Source organism: Sceloporus occidentalis, unplaced genomic scaffold, assembly GCF_023333645.1.
Source record: "Sceloporus occidentalis isolate IW3139 unplaced genomic scaffold, rSceOcc1.0.p SCAF_112, whole genome shotgun sequence".
Taxonomy (NCBI): Eukaryota; Metazoa; Chordata; class Lepidosauria; order Squamata; family Phrynosomatidae; genus Sceloporus; species Sceloporus occidentalis.
In genome coordinates this window covers 1537565-1558418 of record NW_028317092.1, presented here as the reverse complement: position 1 = coordinate 1558418, position 20854 = coordinate 1537565, and the positions used below count along the sequence as shown (strand labels likewise).

General features: G+C 34.7%; 1 protein-coding gene across 1 annotated transcript; it reads left to right on the top strand.

Annotated features, from left to right (window-relative positions):
• Positions 1-5706: 5706 nt before the first annotated feature.
• LOC149282569 (gamma-aminobutyric acid receptor subunit alpha-6-like) lies at positions 5707-19391 on the top strand. The gene is made up of 9 exons (XM_089498063.1): positions 5707-5800; positions 6119-6201; positions 13784-14004; positions 15892-15974; positions 16409-16552; positions 17685-17837; positions 17912-18064; positions 18637-18884; positions 19101-19391. The coding sequence occupies exons 1-9, from the start codon at positions 5707-5709 to the stop codon at positions 19389-19391; spliced, it is 1470 nt and encodes a 489-aa protein (XP_089354189.1).
• Positions 19392-20854: the final 1463 nt, after the last annotated feature.

The following is a 20854-nucleotide window of genomic DNA, read 5'->3' as shown; positions in this document are numbered from 1 at the left end:
CCAACCTCAGCATGTTTTATAATCGTACCTCTCACCTTTAGGGTTTAAAACTTCTGAGATGCTGCTGTAGTCCATGATGTTGAAAGGATAAGATAAAGAGAGTCCCTCCTCAGCAGCACCTGCTTAACCTTTTCAACCCTTCAAGTCACCTTTTGGACAGATTACTCTTGCTTTGCTTTCCACTTAGACGATTCCACTGTGTCATCGCAATGGTTCCTATAAAACTCTACTTTAGATTTCCCAGATTGTCTACTAGGACCACCAGTTCAGCCTCTATAGGGGGCATCAAACTGGATTCACTGCCTGTCCCCCTTAGAGCAAAGGGTCAGCTGGCTATTCCACATTGGCTTTACCAGATCAACCACAAATGCAGGGTTACTGGAGGATACTGTATCGATAACCACCTCTACAGAAGCAGAAGGTAGCACTTGTTTCGGACCTGGTACTGAAATTTCACCATTAGGCTCTCCACCTCTGTCATTAGGACTGCTGTCAATGCCTTTCTCAGGAATGCGATTTAAAAACACACAAGGATCCACAGGACCAAGTGCTGGGGAAGGATCAATTGGACCTGCAACTGAGACCACCACAGTAGGATTATTCAGTGGCTGTATCACCATCTCAGGCTCTTTAGGGTCTGCTGTAGAGGTGGGTTTAGATGGACCTATAAACATGACTGGGCTTGCCACATCTGTTGCCTGGTGTTGGATGTCACGTTGTCTGTGTGTGAAATTCTGTATAGACCTGCACCAGTCAAATAATAGAAAAGAAAAAGGGGAGGGAGAGAAATAGAGAAAAAGAAAAATTGAGCTGCTATAATCACCAAGAAGAAGGACATTTCCATTGACCCAGTATGCACTAAGAAAGATACTGGTGATAACTCTATTGAAAGTAGTGGGCTAATAAATTGGACTTAAATTTACGTAAATTGCAGTTTTAATATAATATTTAAATACAATAATAAGTATCATAAAATATTGACATCCAGCATAAATAAATTTAAAAAAGTGATTGTTTTGCGTGTCACCAGCAGGCTTCTTCAGAGGTGAAGTTCGACTATACAAGCACTAGCCCTTCAGAAAAAAAAACATACCAGAAAGGGAAAGAGAAGAAAAAGGGAATAAGTGACTACTACTAGAAAAATAATCTATATACATATATTCCAGTTAGTTAATGAAGAGATCTCTATAATTACATTTGAGCTATAATGTTATTAATTGTACATTAATAAGTGACATAGCAATATTTGATGGATCTTAATAATTAAGGAACATAGCCTCAATAGCACATTGTTTAAATCAATTTAAGCTTTTTATAAACACTTATTATAAATGAGAGCGATAGAATATTTTGTGCAGACATTGCACAGACATTGGCCAATACCCCTCTTATAGCATGTCATTAATTGAATTGAAATAATTTACTTACTGGCTAGGAATGGTTGTAGGATCTAAAGTGTTACTAAATTGATAGTTCTTAACTGTGGGAAGAAAAAGGGTAAAGTTTTATTTTAATTATGAGTGTATGTGTATGTATGTGTGCTAAATAAATATATAAAATAAGACATAATTAATAAAAAACTTACTTTAAGATGAATTCTGTGGGGGGGTGTAGTAATTTAGAAATTATATGGGATGCATAGAAGTATAGCTGGTCTCAAAGGAGGATATCTTCAAATAGGGCAGGATGTCTGGACAAACTGTCTGTTCTTGCGGTACAAGAATTGCAGTATAAATGCTGTGCAGCTGACTAGTACAATTGCCAAACAGGAGGTGGTTTGAGTACATGTTTTTCAAGATTGTGTATACTATGTATTTATACTAAACAAATTCTGGATATAATGTTGTGTAATTTTTGAAAATAAAATAACTTGCAAGTGTTGAGTATGTGTACGTATCAACTGATTGTATACACAATGTATTTATACTAAAGAATTAAGGATCCATTATTGTGTAATTGGAAAAAATAACATACCTTGAAAGTTGTGGAGTATGTGATGTATGGTTTATATATGTGTTGTGAAATAGGACTTGTGTTTAAGGATAATGAAGTTATTTATACTACTAAATATGAAAGTGTGGATTTGTTATGTATTGATCATTAATAATGAGATGGAACTATACCGGTAAATGTGAATAAATTATATAATTCATATCTATAAAATATATATTTTGTCTGTGTGTGACCATAGCCTCCATTGCTGTAAGTGATTAGTGGTAGGTAATACTTTATTTGGAACTCAACTGTAGATGGACAGTATGAAATAAGTTCATGGAGGTCAATATCACTTTAAGAGTATAATCAATGAATAATATAGTGGATTTTGCATTCAAATGGCTGTAATATGTAGAACCTGACAGTGGAATCCAGTAGGGTACTACATATAAGTAACATGCGTTTGTATTTTACCTTGTTATAGGTTGAATTAGATATTCAAGAGGAAGCTGTACTGATAATGCGGAGAGGTAAGGCTGTAGTAAGTAATCATTTCTCTAATCCACAGCAGACACAAAACTTATAGTTGCAGACATTTTCCTTTGTACAGCAGTATTTGTGGCACCACCAGTAACAATCAGGGGCCAGAAAATGAATCCTCCAGAAGGGTAGATGGAAGTAAACCTGATTATAAAGGCTCTTGATTAGTGGATAAGCAGTGGGTATATGTCAGGAACCCAGGATAAGCATGATAGAGGACACCTAAGCTGCGAAAGAACATATTATTTAAATCATTATTAGGCTAGGTTTCCACTTGTTTTTTTTTAGCTAAAAACGCCCATAAAAACGCCAATAGCGCCACCTGGCGTTTTTTTAGTGAAAAAACGCAGCAGCCAGATGTTAGCTGTTCTTCAATAGGAAATCGCAGAATGCCATATCCACTTGGCGTTTTTTTGTTTGGCGTTTTTTCAGTCCTCTTTGGCGTTTTTCTGCTTTTTTGGGCTCTGTGGCAGTTTTTCAAAATCGCAGCATGTTGACACTCTGGCGTTTTTTGCAAGGAAATCTTGGCGTTTTTCTCCAATAGAAGTCTATGGGAGAGAAAAAACGCCATGAAAAAGCCATGTGGGTTTATTGCCTTGGCGTTTTTTATGGCGTTTTTTCCACAGTTACAATGCAGAGGATGGACCCAGTATCTGTGTGTCCTACGAGAAATAGGCTGGAAACAAACAGTTTCACACAAAACAAAGTTCATATTGAATTCTACACCATTTGGAACAAACATGCCATTACAAACAAACATACGCGACGCATCAACTGGATCCTGCGTGCCAAAAGCAACAGCAAACAATTTGCACCATCATTTGGGGCCAATCTTCCTAGAAGAGCAGACATTCGGAATAAAGCAGGCCTTACAAACCACAGAAAAGTGACAAAAGGGTCCGCCGGGGCGTTTAAGTAGAACTTTACCAAGTAAATGACATCAGGGGGCAGATACCTGCCATTTATCCTAATCCCTTTTAGCTGGGTGAAACGTCTAACTTGTAAAGGCTGGAAAAACTGCCTAAGGTCAAAAAAAGCAATTTCCACAGAAAGGCTAAAACGCCAGAAAAAACTCCCGAAAAAAACGCCAAAACGCAGAAAAATGCAGTGACAGTTTTCTTGGCGTTTTTCATCAAGAAAAAAAACGCAGGACAAAAACCCAAGTGGAAACCTAGCCTTACAAGGTTACAACAGCAGGAGGCCTGCAACTTGCAAACGATATATATTATATACAATCATATGTTAAGAAAATATAGTTATATAGTTACATAGGATGAAAAAAGACATGTGTCCATCAAGTTCAGCCTTTCCCATATCTGTTTATTTCTTGCTGTTGATCCAAAATAAGGCAAAAAAACCCAGTTGTGGCTCTTTCCAATTTTGCTCAAACTAGGGAACAAAAATTCCTTCCTGACCCCAGAATGGCAGTCAGATCTCTCCTTGGATCAAGAAGCTGTTTCCCCATAATTTAAAAATGATATCCCTGAATAATATGTTTTTGCAAGTATTTATCCAATTGTTGTTTAAATGTCTGTACAGACTCTGATAAAAATAACCTTAGGGAGTCCAAAAATGGTTACCATATTGTATGAAAATGTATAATATATTAAACATATTGTCATATTGTGTTTAGTACAAATGAAACAAAATATATAATGGAAGTAATAAAGGGATCCTGCTTCTTTGAAGATATTCCATTAAAAATCAGCCGTTTCCAGCTACAGTAGTCGTTTACTTCAATGTATTTCTGATCCAGTTCATGTTATTTAATGGACAAAATTAGCTTTTTCCTTCAAAAACAAGGACATTTCTAAACGATTCCAAACTTTTGAATGTATAATGTATATAGTATATTAAGAATTCCTTCCAGAACATGTACAGTAGCATTGCATAGCTCTCAATAAAGTAATAATTGTGCAATATGGCACTGAAGTGCACATTCATCACGCAATTTAGTGTTAGATACACATTTAAAAATGTAAAGTGCAGTTGGTGATGAAAAAGTCAAATGTAATCACAATAATACATAATAGTGACATGATCTCTTACCGAGATTGATCTTGAATTACTTGTGGACCAAATTTTTTTTCAGTTGGGTATCATATTAAGCACACAATGCAAAGCCATTGTAAACATTTCTTGGCTCAGAGTTTTGTTAATATTTTTAAAATTTACGATGTAATTTACACTTTACTTAAAACCTAGCAAAAAGTACCTTGTATCTTGCATCATTAATTGATTTAAATGAGCACAGCTTTTAAGTATTTGCCTGATCTTCCTAAAGACTTAGCATAATAACCCAGGCAGTGAACTGTGTGATAGTTAATGATGCAGTATTCACTTATTAAGCAATGGAACACAGACATAATAATTGACAGGAAAATGTAATTGATGTAGGTGTAAATCATTTCATACCACTTAAATCTGAGTTCATGATTAACATTTTATATTTTAAAAAGATAAGTATGAAAATTGCAAATAAATCCACTGTTTGACTTTTCTTATATACATCTACCTAAAAAACCTTAAATTTAGTTATTGATTATTCTATTGTGTTACTTGTAAGCGGTTAGACATTAAGTTTGCAGACATTTGAATACATTTAATGATTGATTAAGTTTACCAATAGGGAGATATGCCAATAAGCAGGTAAAGCAAAGGCCATATCTATGTCAAAGAGACGCCATGGCTTTTCCAGATTTCCTAACAGGTCCTTGTTAATTCTATGCCAAAAGTAGCTGTGGATTTCTTCTTTTTAATCTCCCATAATGCCTTATTCGATTATTGTCAATGCTCTCCAACCGTGCACTGCCCCTTCAAACTCTAATTCTCTGAGCTGAACAAGTCATTTAAGTCTTAACGGTGATAGAGAAATCAAAGAGTAAAGAGGGGGAAAAAAACGTCCATCTGCACTACGCAGTTGTATATCGAAATCCTGGCGGATTACTGAAAAATATGCCATGTAAAACTTACCACGGGTGACTAGGCAAAGAGATTTTATCGCTCTTTCCCTCCGTGCTGAGGCATGGCTCTTCTGATCTTGTGGATATATACCTGTGTGTGGTGAGTAGACATTTTAAACAAATCTATATTTTATATAAACAATGTATTTAATATTTTTTTAAAAAACACACCTACAGTACATTTTCATGATTTAGTCACCAAAAAGGTCTTGTGTGAAATGATAGTTTAAATTATGTTTTTCGTGCACGCAGTACCTTGGGAAGTTCTATGGCCAACGAGAATATTTATTCTGAAAACATAACAAGGATTTTAGATAGATTATTGGATGGTTATGACAACAGACTCCGACCAGGATTTGGAGGTAAATATTGAACAAATAAAGACTTTCATTAAATTATTACAATAGCCAACGTTGAAAATGTAATGATCTAATAATGTGTTGTTTTTACAACATATATGTAATGTTGTGTTTTATATGTCTTAAACTTTTCTTTGTACATGTCACTTAGTGTTTTGTTTTTCATATTATTGAAAAAGTTTCAAGTGTTTAAGTTACCCATACATTTCAAATAAAAATGCATCATCCTCATTGTAGGATAAGGAATGTGATAATCTCTTTCGTTTTACTTACATAAAACTTATATAACTTACACATTAGTTATTATTTAGTCATACTTTTGCAAATATCTCATAGGTCCTGTTACAGAAGTCAAAACAGACATATATGTAACCAGCTTTGGTCCAGTTTCTGATGTTGAGATGGTAAGACTTTTGATCATCACTTCTTTTATTTAAATTTAGTATTTTTAGTGATCAATTTGAAAACAAGACAAAGTGCGTGTGAAATAATTTTAGCAATAACCTTTGAAATGTATTGATACATTTCTTTAAGCATTATGCACCTAAAGTTTCTAAGCAAACCGATTACAACAGATTACTTAGTGTAATCCTCTTGTGCATTTAAGTTACAGAATGTAGTGTCCTATTTCTACGAACGCTATTCTTAAACATGTCCATATTAAGTTACAGGGACTATTGGGAAACAAATCCTAAATGAATTTTAAAAAATCATAAAAGATTATCAGAAAGATCCAATGTTTACATCCAATGTACATACAATGCCACATGTTTTAGCATCATTTTAAGGCAAATTTTATTTTTTACTAACTTCTGTGGCCTTTACTAGAATTTTTGTTTCTCACCAGGTATATATTCTGTAGTTTGACATAATCTTATTAGGTCTCTTGGGTGATCATAATGTTTTGAGAAGGAGTGCTTTTATTATTTTCATATAGTTTATGACCTATAAGTAGGGTTGGTATTTGTAAAGAAAAATAAAACATTAATATATTTTAGGATACAGGGAATTTCACTGAATTCTGGAAATACTTTTTTCATGGGATGACATATATGTTACTCAGTGCTAAGAGAAAAAAAATCGCATCTAGGTTATATGTTTGACATAGAAGGAGTTTTGGGTGCCAATTGTAATAAAAAAAATCAGATATGTGAGTATGTTTTCAAATATACACTAAATGAAACAAAGCAATATATAAATTATAATTATTTCCAATACAGTAAGATAAACCTAAAAAATGGTTATAAATTCTGTAGCTAGTTGAATTTAATGGCATTTTTGTTAATAATAACAATAACAATAATAATAAATTAATGTTATATATTAACGTTATACATTATATATTTTTAGAACAATATTTACATTGTAGCTTATTTGACATATGCTCTCTTAACATTCCTTGAATTTCACTTCCAGGGTGATTTTACAGTTGGTAAATTTTAAACACCGTCAGTTTCATATTTGTTTCATATAGATTTCATATTATTTGAAGTGTACAACACTGATAATTTGTGAGTAATTCACATTGAATGTTTGAAGAGAAGGAACAAGCAGAACATATTTAATGTATAGAAATTTGGGCACTGATCCTTTCATTGTATAAGTAAATATCAAAATCACATAAATAAAGAAAACTGATTTTTTGTTTTGTAGTTTTATTTTATCGATTACTCAATATGTTATTGTGTTTGTGAAATTCTAGTATCAACTATATGTCCATGTGCATAAATGTACATTATTTGGTATTTTTGGTGTTTCCTGACATTAGCAAATGATAAGCATTTGCAAATTTAATACTAAAATAACATGAATTAAAAAAAAATTTATGATAGTGGAACTGAAATAAAATATAGCAGACTAAGTACCATAAATGTATCATTAGTTATATGTCCAATTACAAAAAACAATAATATTTACAGATGAAAGATATGTGGATACATTTTTAACTTCTTAGATTGCATGTATGTTTACTATGCGCTATATAATTGACTATTACACATTTGTTAAGCCAATGTTATTTTATATTAAGGTACATTTTAAAAAATCTAATAAAATTTATATTTTCATTTAGTATTATTCAAATATCAAGCAAAGTGGTAACATTACAGTTAATTTCAATCATAAAACAATGGTAAGAATATTATCTATGTTTAGTTTTGTATATTAAGTTGTGCTTATTATTATTGCTATTATTTGCTATCATATCTTAATATACAGTAGATTTACATTCTTGACAGAAAATATATTATAGGAAAATATTTAATATGGGTTAAAGAACACAGTACAATACAAATGGATCCTACAGAAGTTGAAGCCTTAGGCAAACTCCTAAATTGCTCTTTGTAAATGTATTACTCCTAAAAATATTACTCCATTGTCCACTGCGCAAAAAAGAGTGAAGGATAGCTAGGTAACTTGGCATTGTTTCTGCTCCTTAGGACATAGTTTCTCCTCCTTTGCTCATAATTATTAGCAGCATTGTGATTGATTGAATGACCTGTCTAGAAACTAATCTATTATTAAAAATAAGAACAAACGCTAAATGCCTACTCACTAGTAAGTAACTAAACTCAAAGGAAACATAAGGTCAACATTAGGTGAAAGTAACTTTGAATTTAATCATAGCAAATGCTATCTTAACTTTAAAATCAGATCTTCTTTAAGTAGAATAAAGTAAACCTTTGGGCAGGCAGTTGAGAGTAACATAATTGAACTATTAAGTTGAATTAAGCTAAACTAGCTGTAACTTGTGTCCAGATCCCCTTGATCTGAATTGAAACTGATAAAAGATAAATTAAGTCTTACATACATATTTAAACCCTATACATTATCATTATATTACAACTGTTTTGCATACATTTGTGAGTAGTAAATGTAATATTCGTATGTATGACATATACACAGAAAGAGAGATGGTATATATATATATATACAGAGCCGGCCTTAGGTGTTCTGGCGCCCTGTGCGGACTACTCCTCTGGCGCCCCCCCATCCCAAAAAAAGAAAGGAATAAAAACTTGTAACAAAACTTGTAACACAACCCCAATCACTATATACTACGCCAAACATTGATGTGGTCTAGGCCTACCACTTCATTGTCTGGCTTAGTAGTAGGGATGCACCGAAACGAATTCTGGACTGAAACCGAAAGCGCAGCATTTACCTGGCCAAAACCGAATATGACCCCCCCCACACCATAAAAAAATCTAACACTTTTATTTAAAGTAAGTAACACACCAAAATAGGACAAAACAATTAAATATTATATATATATATATATATATATATGATTAACAGCAATCACATTCCTATCATGCCCAGGCATAGCCAGATTCCAGGATTTACTCACAGACTTGGCATGATAGGAGTATGATTGCCCTATCTACCCCTTCTCACTCTCTTCTGCCCTATCTACCCCTTCTCACTCCCTTCTCCCTATCTACCCCCTCCTAACTATCTACCCTTTCCCTCTTTGAAGTTCACTTACCTTTCAGGAGTCCTGCGGTGGGGGTGCAAGGCCTCTGCCTCCCAGCTCTGTATGGAACAGTATAGAATGATGGGAGTTATGATGTACTTTTAGAGCATAATTAGATCATGAAAAAGACATTGGAAATGGTACAGCATAACACCCATCACTCTCACACACTTACCAATCCACACATATACCAATCCACACATATACACTAATCCACACATATATACCAATCCACACACATATATACCAATCCACACATATATACCAATCCACACTTACCAATCCACACATATATACCAATCCACACATATATAACAATCCACACATATATACCAATCCACACACATACCAATCCACACACATACCAATCCACACATACACTAATCCACACATATACCAATCCACTCTCACTCTCACTGAATGCTTTCCTACCTTTCCTCTTTTCTCCTTACAGCTCCTTTTCCTTCTCTTCGCTCCTCTTCTTCAGTTCTTCTGTCTTCTTCCGGGTCAGAGGGCACGGACAGCGGTTAAAGACCTCCGATACCGCTCCCTTGCGAGCCTGCTCCTCCAGCGGCGGACATTACTGTCCGTCTCTGGAGGGGTGCCGGGTGCCCCCCTGATGAGCGGCACCCGGTGCGGACCGCCCCCCCGCTAGGCACGCTGCTGGCGGCAGTGGTACGCTATGGTGGCGGCGGCGGACCCCGCGGCGGCAGCGGACCCCGCGGCGGCGCCCCCTGGAGTGTGGCGCCCTGTGCGGTCGCACACCCCAAAAGGCCGGCCCTGTATATATATATATATATATATATATAAAACAATGAAATACTACTAATTCGGCAATTAATGATTACATGTTGGTTTGAGCTTTGTATTCTATAAATTACATTCTAATAGTGCCAGCGCTCTAAGAGGTACTTTTAAAACACTTTTTTTGTTTATATACTTTCCCCTTTATATGATTAACAAAGTTTCTTAATACATTTCACAGATCTTTGCCAGAAGGAACAACTTTTAATTAAATTAATATAGTTATTAAGTGGTTACACTGTCTTTGGACTACGCACATCTGCTGTGAGTGTGTTTTCCATTTTAACAGTTTATTAACCCGTTCGTGACAAAGGCTGATTTTACTTTTTGTACCCTTCGTGACAATGGTTTTAACATTTCTGCGCTGCTTGTGTTTAGTTGTAATTTTCTTCTTTCCCGTTTACTGAACCCACAAACATCAGATATTGTTTTTTTCAGGACAAGAAGGGCTTTCTTTAGATGACATTGTTTTGATTGTATCATATTATTTACTATTAAAAAAAGTATAAAATATGGTGAAAAATTTAGAAAAAAATGACTGTTTCTAACTTTTAGTTGAAAAATCTTTTATTCATCTATAAAAGGTAATGAAAAAACCTGCTAAATAGATTCTACTATTTGTCCTGAGTTTAGAAATACCCAATGTTTTTATGTTTTTTTGCTTTTTTCTACACATTATGGGGCAAAAAGTACAGGTAGCGTTTTGCTATTTCAAAGCCATTTTTTCCAAATCTGGTAATTCTTCCCCCCATGTGCCATTTCAGGTATCTTTGAAGACGGCCAATGCAAGTCATATATTTTTGAAAACTAGACAGCCCAGGGTATTCCAAATGCTAGTATTTTAACCCTTTCCAAGCACTAATTCTACCATCAGCCTTTGTCAAACTTTATGGTAGTCATTTTTTTGCATTTGTTTTTTCACACACATTTTACTTTAGGTATGAATAAACAGGTTCTGGTATATGTCACTATCATAAAACACCCCAATATGTATTTAGCAACATATCCTGAGTACAGCGATACCTCACATGAATGATTTTGCCTGGCTGTTTGGGGGAAAAAGGGCCACATTTGGGGCATGCGCATTTTCAATGTTGAACTTTGGCATTTGGGGATCCACTGCCCATGCCCTATTTGGTACATCTTTGAGCTGGGCCATTTCAGTATGCCCAATAAAGCCATATATTTTTGAAAACTAGACACCCCAGGGTATTTTAAATGCTGGTATTTTAACTCTTTGCATGCACACATTTTACCACCAGCATTTTTTCAAAGTTTGCAGTAGTATTTTTGTGTGTGTATTTTTCCCACACACACCTACTTTATGTATGAATTTACAGCTCCTGGTATATGCCGCTGTCACACGACACCCCAATATGTGTTCAGCAACAACTCCTGAGTACAGTGATACCCCACATGCATGGGTTTGTCATTTTTGGGGGGAACTAAAAGGCCACATTTGGTACGTGTGCATTTTTCTAATTGAAAATTAGATGTGTGGCCATCCTTCCCCCCCGTGTTAATTGGGACATTGTTGAATCCGGCCAATTCAATTTACCCCATCAAATCATACATTTTTTAAAAGTAGACACCCCATGGGCATTTAATATGCCAGTATTTTAACTCTTTCCATGCGAGAATTGTTTTAAGCTAATGTGCTAATTTTAGGACTTGCTCACAAAAATATATTTTTTATATATATATTTTAATTTTTTTTTGCCTTTTTTAAAACATTTTTAACATTTTTTTTCAACTTGAAGGTTCCCCTGATAGTGACATCAGAGGGAAATTATTTTTACATTTTACTGGTTTTTTACTATTTTTTTTCTAATTATTATTAATTTTATTTTATTTTTAATTAATTTTTTCTAATCACACTAGAAAGCTGGGCTCCATTGACTTGCATGGTTGAATGCAGTACCTGTAATCAACCTGCAAGTGGAGCCAGAGTTCTCTAGAGGGTCAGGAGACCGTCTAGCAAACCTTTTCATCTTTATTATTTTTTTTCCCGGGCCGCCGCCATCTTGCTGATGGCGAAGATCACCGGCAGCTGCAGTCCATCAAGAGGTAAGTGTTTGGTGTCGCTGGATGCCTCCTGATCGAGGCATTCCAGCGACACCATTTAAGTTTAGGAGGTGATCATTGATCGCCTCCTAAACGCTTTTAAAACGGGCGTCCGCCGCCATACATTGTATGGCGGATGTTGACGCCCCGGGGAGGGGCCAGACATGGCCCCTGATTCCGATCATGGCGTTGCTGAATACCTCGAGGTCGAGGCATTACAGCAACGCCGTTTGGGTACTACCACCAGCCTTTTGGTAGTAAACTACTTTTGGTAGTAAATCTTCTTTGTATTTTTTTCACACACATTGTACTTAAGGTATGAATTTACCTCTCCTGGTATATGTCACTGCCAAACTATATGGAGTACAATATGTGTTCAGTAACATCTCCTGAGCGCATTGATACCCCACATGCATGGGTTTGTTGGGTTATTTGGGAGATAAAAGGCAGCCTTTGTGAGGTGTGTATTTTTTTGCCATTTAGACATGTGGTCAGTCTGTGCCCACGTCCCGTATTTGGGACATCTTTGAAGCCAGCCAATTCAATTTACCCCATCAAATCATACATTTTTTTAAACTAGGCACCCTATGGGCATTTATAATGCCAATATTTTAACTATTTTCATGCGGGAATTTCTGTTAACCCCTTAAGGACAAAGCCCGTACGTGTACAGGCTCAAAATGCATTGTTTTCAATGGGTTTAGGGACCGCCCATTGGCCGTAAAGGGTTAAATATGATCACTGCAGATTATGACTAGCATATGTGACCGTCATTGAAATTACTTGACCAATATTGTTTTTCTTTTCTTGAAGGGAGACCCCATATATATATACTACAAAAATAAAGCATTTAACAGTAGTATAGCATGTCCTTAAAATATGAAAATAAGCATGTTTAATGACAGGGAGGATATATGACATGGACAGGATAAGACTTGATGCCACTGTTCAACCACATGTAGGATCATCGAATAAGTACATTTATTGAACTGATAAAGATATTGCTAGGTTATCACATTTGTACATATTGTACAATTTGCCAATTTCTCAATTAGTACGAAGGTCCACAAATGAGGAAGGATCCCAACAAAGCAAACAAAAACAAATCTGACAGCTATGCCTCTGTTTTCTACTCTCTTTTATTAACACCATATACAGGCATTCTTATAACAGTTTATAATAATATTTTTATTGAACTAACATTTTATGAGGTAGGTTTTTATTACAGTACATATTTAAAATAACAAACAAAATATATACACAGTACAGCAGCAATATTCTGCACTGAGCACAGAGTTCAATTTAAATGCACAATTTCATTTTCTTTGCTCTTTTAATCTCCAAACTACTTTCGAAGTATTAAGTATTTGCATGTGATTATTCTACAGGTTTTCTGCTAATTTGCCTTTGAACAGTTAAACCATTTTGTACTGCTTGATTAACTTTTTGTTCAGCGAAATGTTAAGCAAAAGGCATTTTCCCTTCCCCCTCCAGTAGCTTTTTTAAGTAACTACTTAATGGTAATAGGATTAAAATCATTAAGCAGTGACAGGAGTGTGGCTAACATACTAGTTAAGTTGTCTATTAAATTATTGGGTCTGCGTTTTTGGCCTGAAACCTTAATGATGTTAATTTTACTTCAGGAATATACAATGGATGTGTTTTTTCGTCAGACTTGGATTGATGAAAGACTGAAATTTGATGGCCCTACAGAAATACTGAGATTGAATAATTTAATGGTCAGTAAAATCTGGACTCCGGATACATTTTTTAGAAATGGAAAAAAATCAATTTCTCACAACATGACAACCCCGAATAAACTCTTTAGAATCATGCAGAATGGAACAATTCTCTATACAATGAGGTGAGATTGTGTAAAACATAAGATTATCTTTTTGTAAAGATGCTGTATACTTTCCAGTTATAAATTATACTAAAACATAGTAATAAATCTGTAGTGTGCAATCACTATGAATGCTACCCATTGGAAAGTATAATAACTAAATATTTTGGAACTGTTCTAAACTGTTTACAGCCAATTGGTAAAAAGAGAACTTGCTTAGTTTTTGTACTACTTTGTTACAAACTTTATTTCAAGAATACAAGAACACCCCAAAAAGAGACATTTACTGTGAATTTGGAATAAACATGAACATTCATGGTAAAACAAAACTAACATGGACTGTACTGAATACATTATGTGAAATTCATATATTTATGATTGATAAACAGTTTTTTTTCTCAGAAGTTCAAGTCAACGTAACTAATTTGGATATTGGATGTTGAAATTACCAATAACATGAGCAAAAATCAGTCCTACTGGTACAAAAGCAAAGAGGGTCTAGCTTATGCAAGTGTTCAGTTTAGAGGAAGGAAGAAGAGAGAGAGAGAAAGAGAGAGAGAGAGAGAGAGATGACGGTATCTCTAAGGTGGTGTGAACAGATGATTTCTAATTGCACTGAGGTTGTTGTAAGGGGAAGGATGAACAGTGAGATAAAGGAAAAAGATAAAAAGGTTTTGTACCATGTTAGCCATTGAGAAATCAGGAGAAAAGTATAGTTAAAATGATACCATTTATTGGCTGAGAGTTTAATTGCAAGCTTTCGAGAGCAAGTTGTTAGGTCCCTTCCTCCGGCAGTAAAGGAAAAAGGGAAGAGAAGAAAACAGGATAGTGAATTCTTGGTGCTGGCAAAGGGAGGTGGCACTTCTGCATTTACCTGTAGTTTCACCCTAATAAAACTCCATCTGTCTATGTGCCCACATATTGTAAGTTGTAAGGCCCTGGAATTTATTGGTGCCCATCTCAAGTGACAAGATTAGTTGATTACAGTCAGCAGCTGTTTCACACCTAGCCAGCGGGCAATTCAGTCAGGCAAGAGAGAAAAATAAACCAAGTATAGACAGAGGATGAAATAAGATGTTTAAATGCAGTTGAGAGTTCCAGGAATGGCCCACCAAGAACAAACAGCGGGTGAAAGAGTGTAATAAGGGGTTTCCGAAGCATGTCAGAGTTGCAGGAAGGACTTACCAGCTTTAAGAGCATAAAAATAAGGGATTCACATGTGAATGAGGGTTGCAGAAAAGGAAGAAGACATTGTGAGGGTTAATGCAGAAGAGCAATTATTATTATAATTATTATTATTACTGTTGTCTTTTTTTTAAATCTTTAAACGTATGAGTTTTCTGAGCAATACAGGAATCATCCATTATTTACATAGTCAATGCATAGAAGCATGCATGTAAAATTTTCCTTGGTGATGTGTAATGCATAACTGGAATTTAAAAAACATGATAACCAGAAATGGATGTCTAGATTGACCAGCGTCCCTTCATCTGTTTACACATAGAAAGTTCACTTTGGAGTGAAATCTTTTGTGCCAAGCAACTACATTGGATAAGTCTGATTTACCATATATATGAAATAATACAAATTCCTGTAAGATACAGTATCTACTAAGAAACTTGATTTAGGATAATGTTTTCAGTTATTTTTCAGGTAAGCCTATCTGCTCCTCAGAAATCAATAGTAGATCAAAGACCACTTATGAGAAACAAGCAATATATATATTTTTTTTTCGAGTTTGAAAAGATGCTAGAATGGTTGGAACATTTTAAGGTATCAATATTTCAACTGCTAAAACAGATCAATATACTTATTCAGTGTGCTTCATAATATGTCATTGCTATGTGAATTTTTTATGCAAGCCCTATAAAGAGGGATAGTACTAGAATGTTGATATTTTGGTTTCAGACTGACCATCAAAGCAGAGTGCCCTATGAGACTGATGAATTTTCCTATGGATGGACATGCTTGTCCACTGAAGTTTGGAAGCTGTACGTAAAAAAAAAGTCATATTTTATAAGTGTATTATTCTTTTTTATATACTGATATTTAAAATACTTGGAGGGGGCTTTGGAGAAAATGTTTCAAAAATCATTAACTAGATGCTTTTATATTGGTATTGAAAGGTTACAACTAGTTATGTTAATCATAGACTCAATTAAAACTTTTTGGTAGTAGTATCATACAATACTTGATATTGAGACAGAGGTTTCAAACCTTTGTTGACTATTATTGCTGCTGTTTTTTATTGAAGGTCAGATGGAAGTATATATTTTTAAAAAGTTTGAAGATGATTTTTACCTTATAGAATGAATACATACCAAAATGAATGTTGGCATTGTAACCTATCATGAAATGTTAATGTCAATATGAATACATTATGTTAATGTAAATATATAAATTCATTATCACATGTGGTACACAGATGCATATCCAAAAAGTGAAATTGTTTATACCTGGAAAAAAGGACCTTTGTATTCAGTGGAAGTGCCTGAAGAGTCATCAAGTCTGCTGCAGTATGATCTAATTGGACAAACAGTTTCAAGTGAAACAATGAAATCCAATACAGGTGAAAGTCTATGTATAAATTGCAACATCATTTCATTTCAACTTAAATATTGTTTAAATATATGTATAGGGATCTACTAATGTAATTCTTTATTTGTAGTGATGCCAGTTCAATGCTACATGTTAAACTGACATGTCCATGAACACTTCTCTTAGATTAAAGTATGCTCACAAGAAGGCCACCAGGTCTACCTACCCTCAAATGCATATGGAACACTTGTTATGTCATCAATCATCACATTAGGGAGATGGGGGAAAAGAGCATTGTGTTAACATGCTTCTTTAAAAATTGTGCCCACCAATACATTTTCTGGTTTGTAAGCGATGAAGGACAAGGTCTTAAACTTTGGGTCTTTTTCCTTGTGGACTAGAGGAATTCCTTTTAACCCCGTCCTTATGGCTAACCAAGAAATTTGGGTTGCTAGGCAGGTTTGTCGTGAGGTCTTAAACTATTACCCTTTGTTTTCCTACAGAGAGACAAGGTAAAGAAATTATAGGCCCCGTTGTATAAAGTCTACTGCCAAAAGCAAATTCCTGGGACCTTGTGACCCTTTTTCATTAGAACACACAAAAATAGTAATAAAATAAACAGAAATAAAATATAAAATGTTTAATCTGGCAATACAGTGCAAACAGAGTAAAATAAAATTAAAAAGTACAATATATATACTGTACCAGGTTATTTATTAATTATTATTAGTATCTGTATGAAATGGTAAAATTATTAAATAGTCTAAAAGTTCCTTAGATCTCTTTATAATTCTTAATGATGTGTAGACTCCCAGATTCATGAATCATTAGCCGATTACCACTTAATGAATATATAATAACTGTTATTTATAGAGTATATAAATAAGTTGAGCCTGAGACTCCATAGTATACAACAAAAGGCATTGGTTACCTTTAAAATACACAAGGTTGTTAAGGGTGTGACTTACTTTGTGTACTTTCATTTGAATTTGCATTATAGAGCATGTGTAGTTTTGGTAATCAGGAGTTAGACTAGCCATGACCTTTAGAATTAAGATGAAATGTAGAAAGTGCTAAAAATCTGAAATGATTTGAACTACCAATTTAATGCCTGATTGTTTATGTTAAAATTGTGAGTAACTTTGATTTTATATATTTAACAGGTGAATACATTGTAATGACCGTGCATTTCTACTTGCAAAGAAAAATGGGGTATTTTGTGATACAAACATATATCCCCTGCATAATGACAGTCATTCTTTCTCAGGTTTCCTTTTGGATCAATAAGGAATCAGTTCCCGCTAGAACTGTTTTTGGTATGAAGTATACTTGTACATAGCCTATCCATAATTCGAATTCATTCATTTTCCATTCCATTTATTTGTTGTAGGTGAATATTCCCAGCAAGTAGTTCTGTTCTATCTTCGAAGAAAAATAGGCTACTACATCATTCATACATACATTCCATGCAGCATGACTGTTGTTCTGTCACAAGTTGTGTTTTGGATCAACAAAGAATCAGTCCCAGCAAGGACTGTAGCTGGTATGGTCTTGTTGCTTAAATTATTTCGCACTTCATAATCACAAAAGTCATTTATTTGAAAAAACAAACAGCTATAAGATCAGTGAACAACTATTTACAAGAGTTCTTAAAATAAAAACAGCCCAATAATGTTAAATTATTTTAGTGCTTTGGGGTAAGCAGTGCGTTATTGACAAAGTTTAATACTTTGCATTATGATGTAGCCTAAGATATAACAGGTGCTTGTCTAAATCTATTTTTTTAAGTAACTAAAAATGTAATATATTATTCTACATACCCCTAATGCACTAATAATGATTGGTAGGTATATCTCAGCCCTGAAAATCACAATAATGTGTATATAAACATTTTATTGTAACTGTGTAAGGCACATAGCATAACATAAAATATCACACAACATATCAAAGCTATGCCCCAACCAATGATTCTAACCATGACACCTGAAAATAAACAGTTCACCTCTTTACCATTTAAAATGTTTCCGATATATATATGCTTCAAGTTTACTACTCTGATTAGTTTTGAAAATTTTAATGTGAAATTCTAATAATCACTCCTCTGTTATTTCAAAGGAATTACAACTGTCTTAACAATGACCACCTTAAGCATCAGTGCTCGACACTCCTTTCCAAAAGTTTCTTATGCCACAGCCATGGATTGGTTCATCGCTGTATGCTTTGCCTTTGTCTTCTCTGCGCTTATTGAATTTGCTGCTGTTAACTACTTTACCAACCTTCAAACCCAGAAGGCAATGGTGAAAGTGGTAAAGGAGTCAGTACTGTCTGCAGCGAGAGCACCAGCAGAGGAGGAGATGGTTTCGGTAAGGCTTCTGTCCAGGCAAACGGCTTAGTAAAATAGTGGCAGACAAAACACTGTTGACGCATCATTATTATATAATTTATTAATCACTCATCCTGTGAAGAATATGCCAAATGACATTACTAGATTGTGTTAACATATTAGAAAACGAACAAATGTTACTACTTCTTGTTAATATTTAATCAACATTCAGCTGTAATTTTGCTTCACTTTATAGCACTCTGATTCCAACTGCAACTTAAAAAAAAGGATTAACTCAACGGCTTCATATGGAAATCTGTCACTCGAAGACAATTTACCTACACGTGCATCACCATATTATGAGCAACCCGATGGTCCCACACCAGGTCTTGCACAATTAGGAATTTCATCAAACCCTCCTGAGGGAACAAGCAAAATTGACCAATATGCTAGAATCTTATTTCCAGTAGCATTTGCCGGGTTCAATTTAGTATACTGGGTTGTATACCTTTCAAAAGATACTATGGAGTTAAATCGCAACATTTAAACCTAAAAACAAAACAAAAAGAGGTAGGTACTTAATCACGTTGTATAAAACATAGCTTTGCATTAACCTTTTCATGTATCGGAAAAAACACTAAATCTATGTTCCTTGGTTACAATACTATATTAATACTATATGAATATAACTTAATATAAGGATGTATTTTTACATGACAAATTTTAATGCTGCAATGATATTGTTCAAAATGTATTTGGAGTATGACACAGTTTGGGGACACCAGTATCCATTCCTTAAGATTAGGATGTAGACTGCTTGCAAATTATAACCATGCACAACTGTCTTTGTATAGTCATGTAGAACAAACACTGGCCATTCAGAAACGTTAAGCAAAAAATAAGCCAAGGCAAACATTGCATTTTAAGAGTTTCGTGATTAGTAATGTAATACATTGTAAAGGCTATGTTGGATGTCAAAGATCCTGCACAGGAATGACCATTCATTTCCAACTTAATGAATTATATTCATCAATGTTCCACAAGACTGCCTTTTAGGCATACAATACATGGACACTGTATAGCCTTATTATTATCATGGGTGTTTTATATATAATTATCACACATATAGAAAACAGAAGGTGTGGAAAGCCCTTTTCTTAGTGTAAACTCTAATAAGGAAGTGGGACCCGAAACAGGAAGTGGCAGAGAACGAGTGGCGCGTTCATGCAAAGGCATGTAAAAATGATTCAAGGGATAGCTTAAAAGAGGTTGTGTAATAGCCGATAGTCTATACAAGAAATATTAGCAAATTTCTATGAAACAAGAGCACATTCAAAGGTAACACCATACCCCTACATATTAGGTGTTTGGGAGACCTGTTTTGAAGTGTGTGGCAAGGGGTGTGGAGGGGTGGATCTGGGCACCTCTCCCAAATATAGGTGGTTTGGAGTCCAGGCCACGTGACTTCCTCACCTGAACATTCTTCTGTGAGGAGGCAAAGGGGTAGCTGTAATTGAAGGATGATATAGATATAGTGAGTATGCTCAAAAAATACTGCTAATTGCAAAAAAAAAATCTTTAACAATATTAATATAACCTTTAAAATGATCTTATATATATCCATTTCCTTTTTAGGTTTGGTAAATGAAAATCAGAGTGGACTTGGTTGTATGATGTTGCCTTAAAAGAGCAAAAAATATGTTAACAGCAGACATATATAAATAGATGTAATTTCTTGTTCCCTTCTTACCAATGGCATGCTATGATATGCATTTATATGATTTGCAACAATAATAAAAATAACCAAAAATGTACCCTTTCTAATTTTTTTACAGATTCACTAGTACTTGTTTAATTAAGCCAAAAGTTGTTTGCAAACAATTGGGACATGGGCATCCACAGAACATTTTCTGTGGGGGGCAAAATACTAGCCCTGTCTGAGAAGTGGGGAATGGGCTGAATAAGGTGGAACATGGATGGGGCTAATTGTTTTTTTTGATCGACAACCAT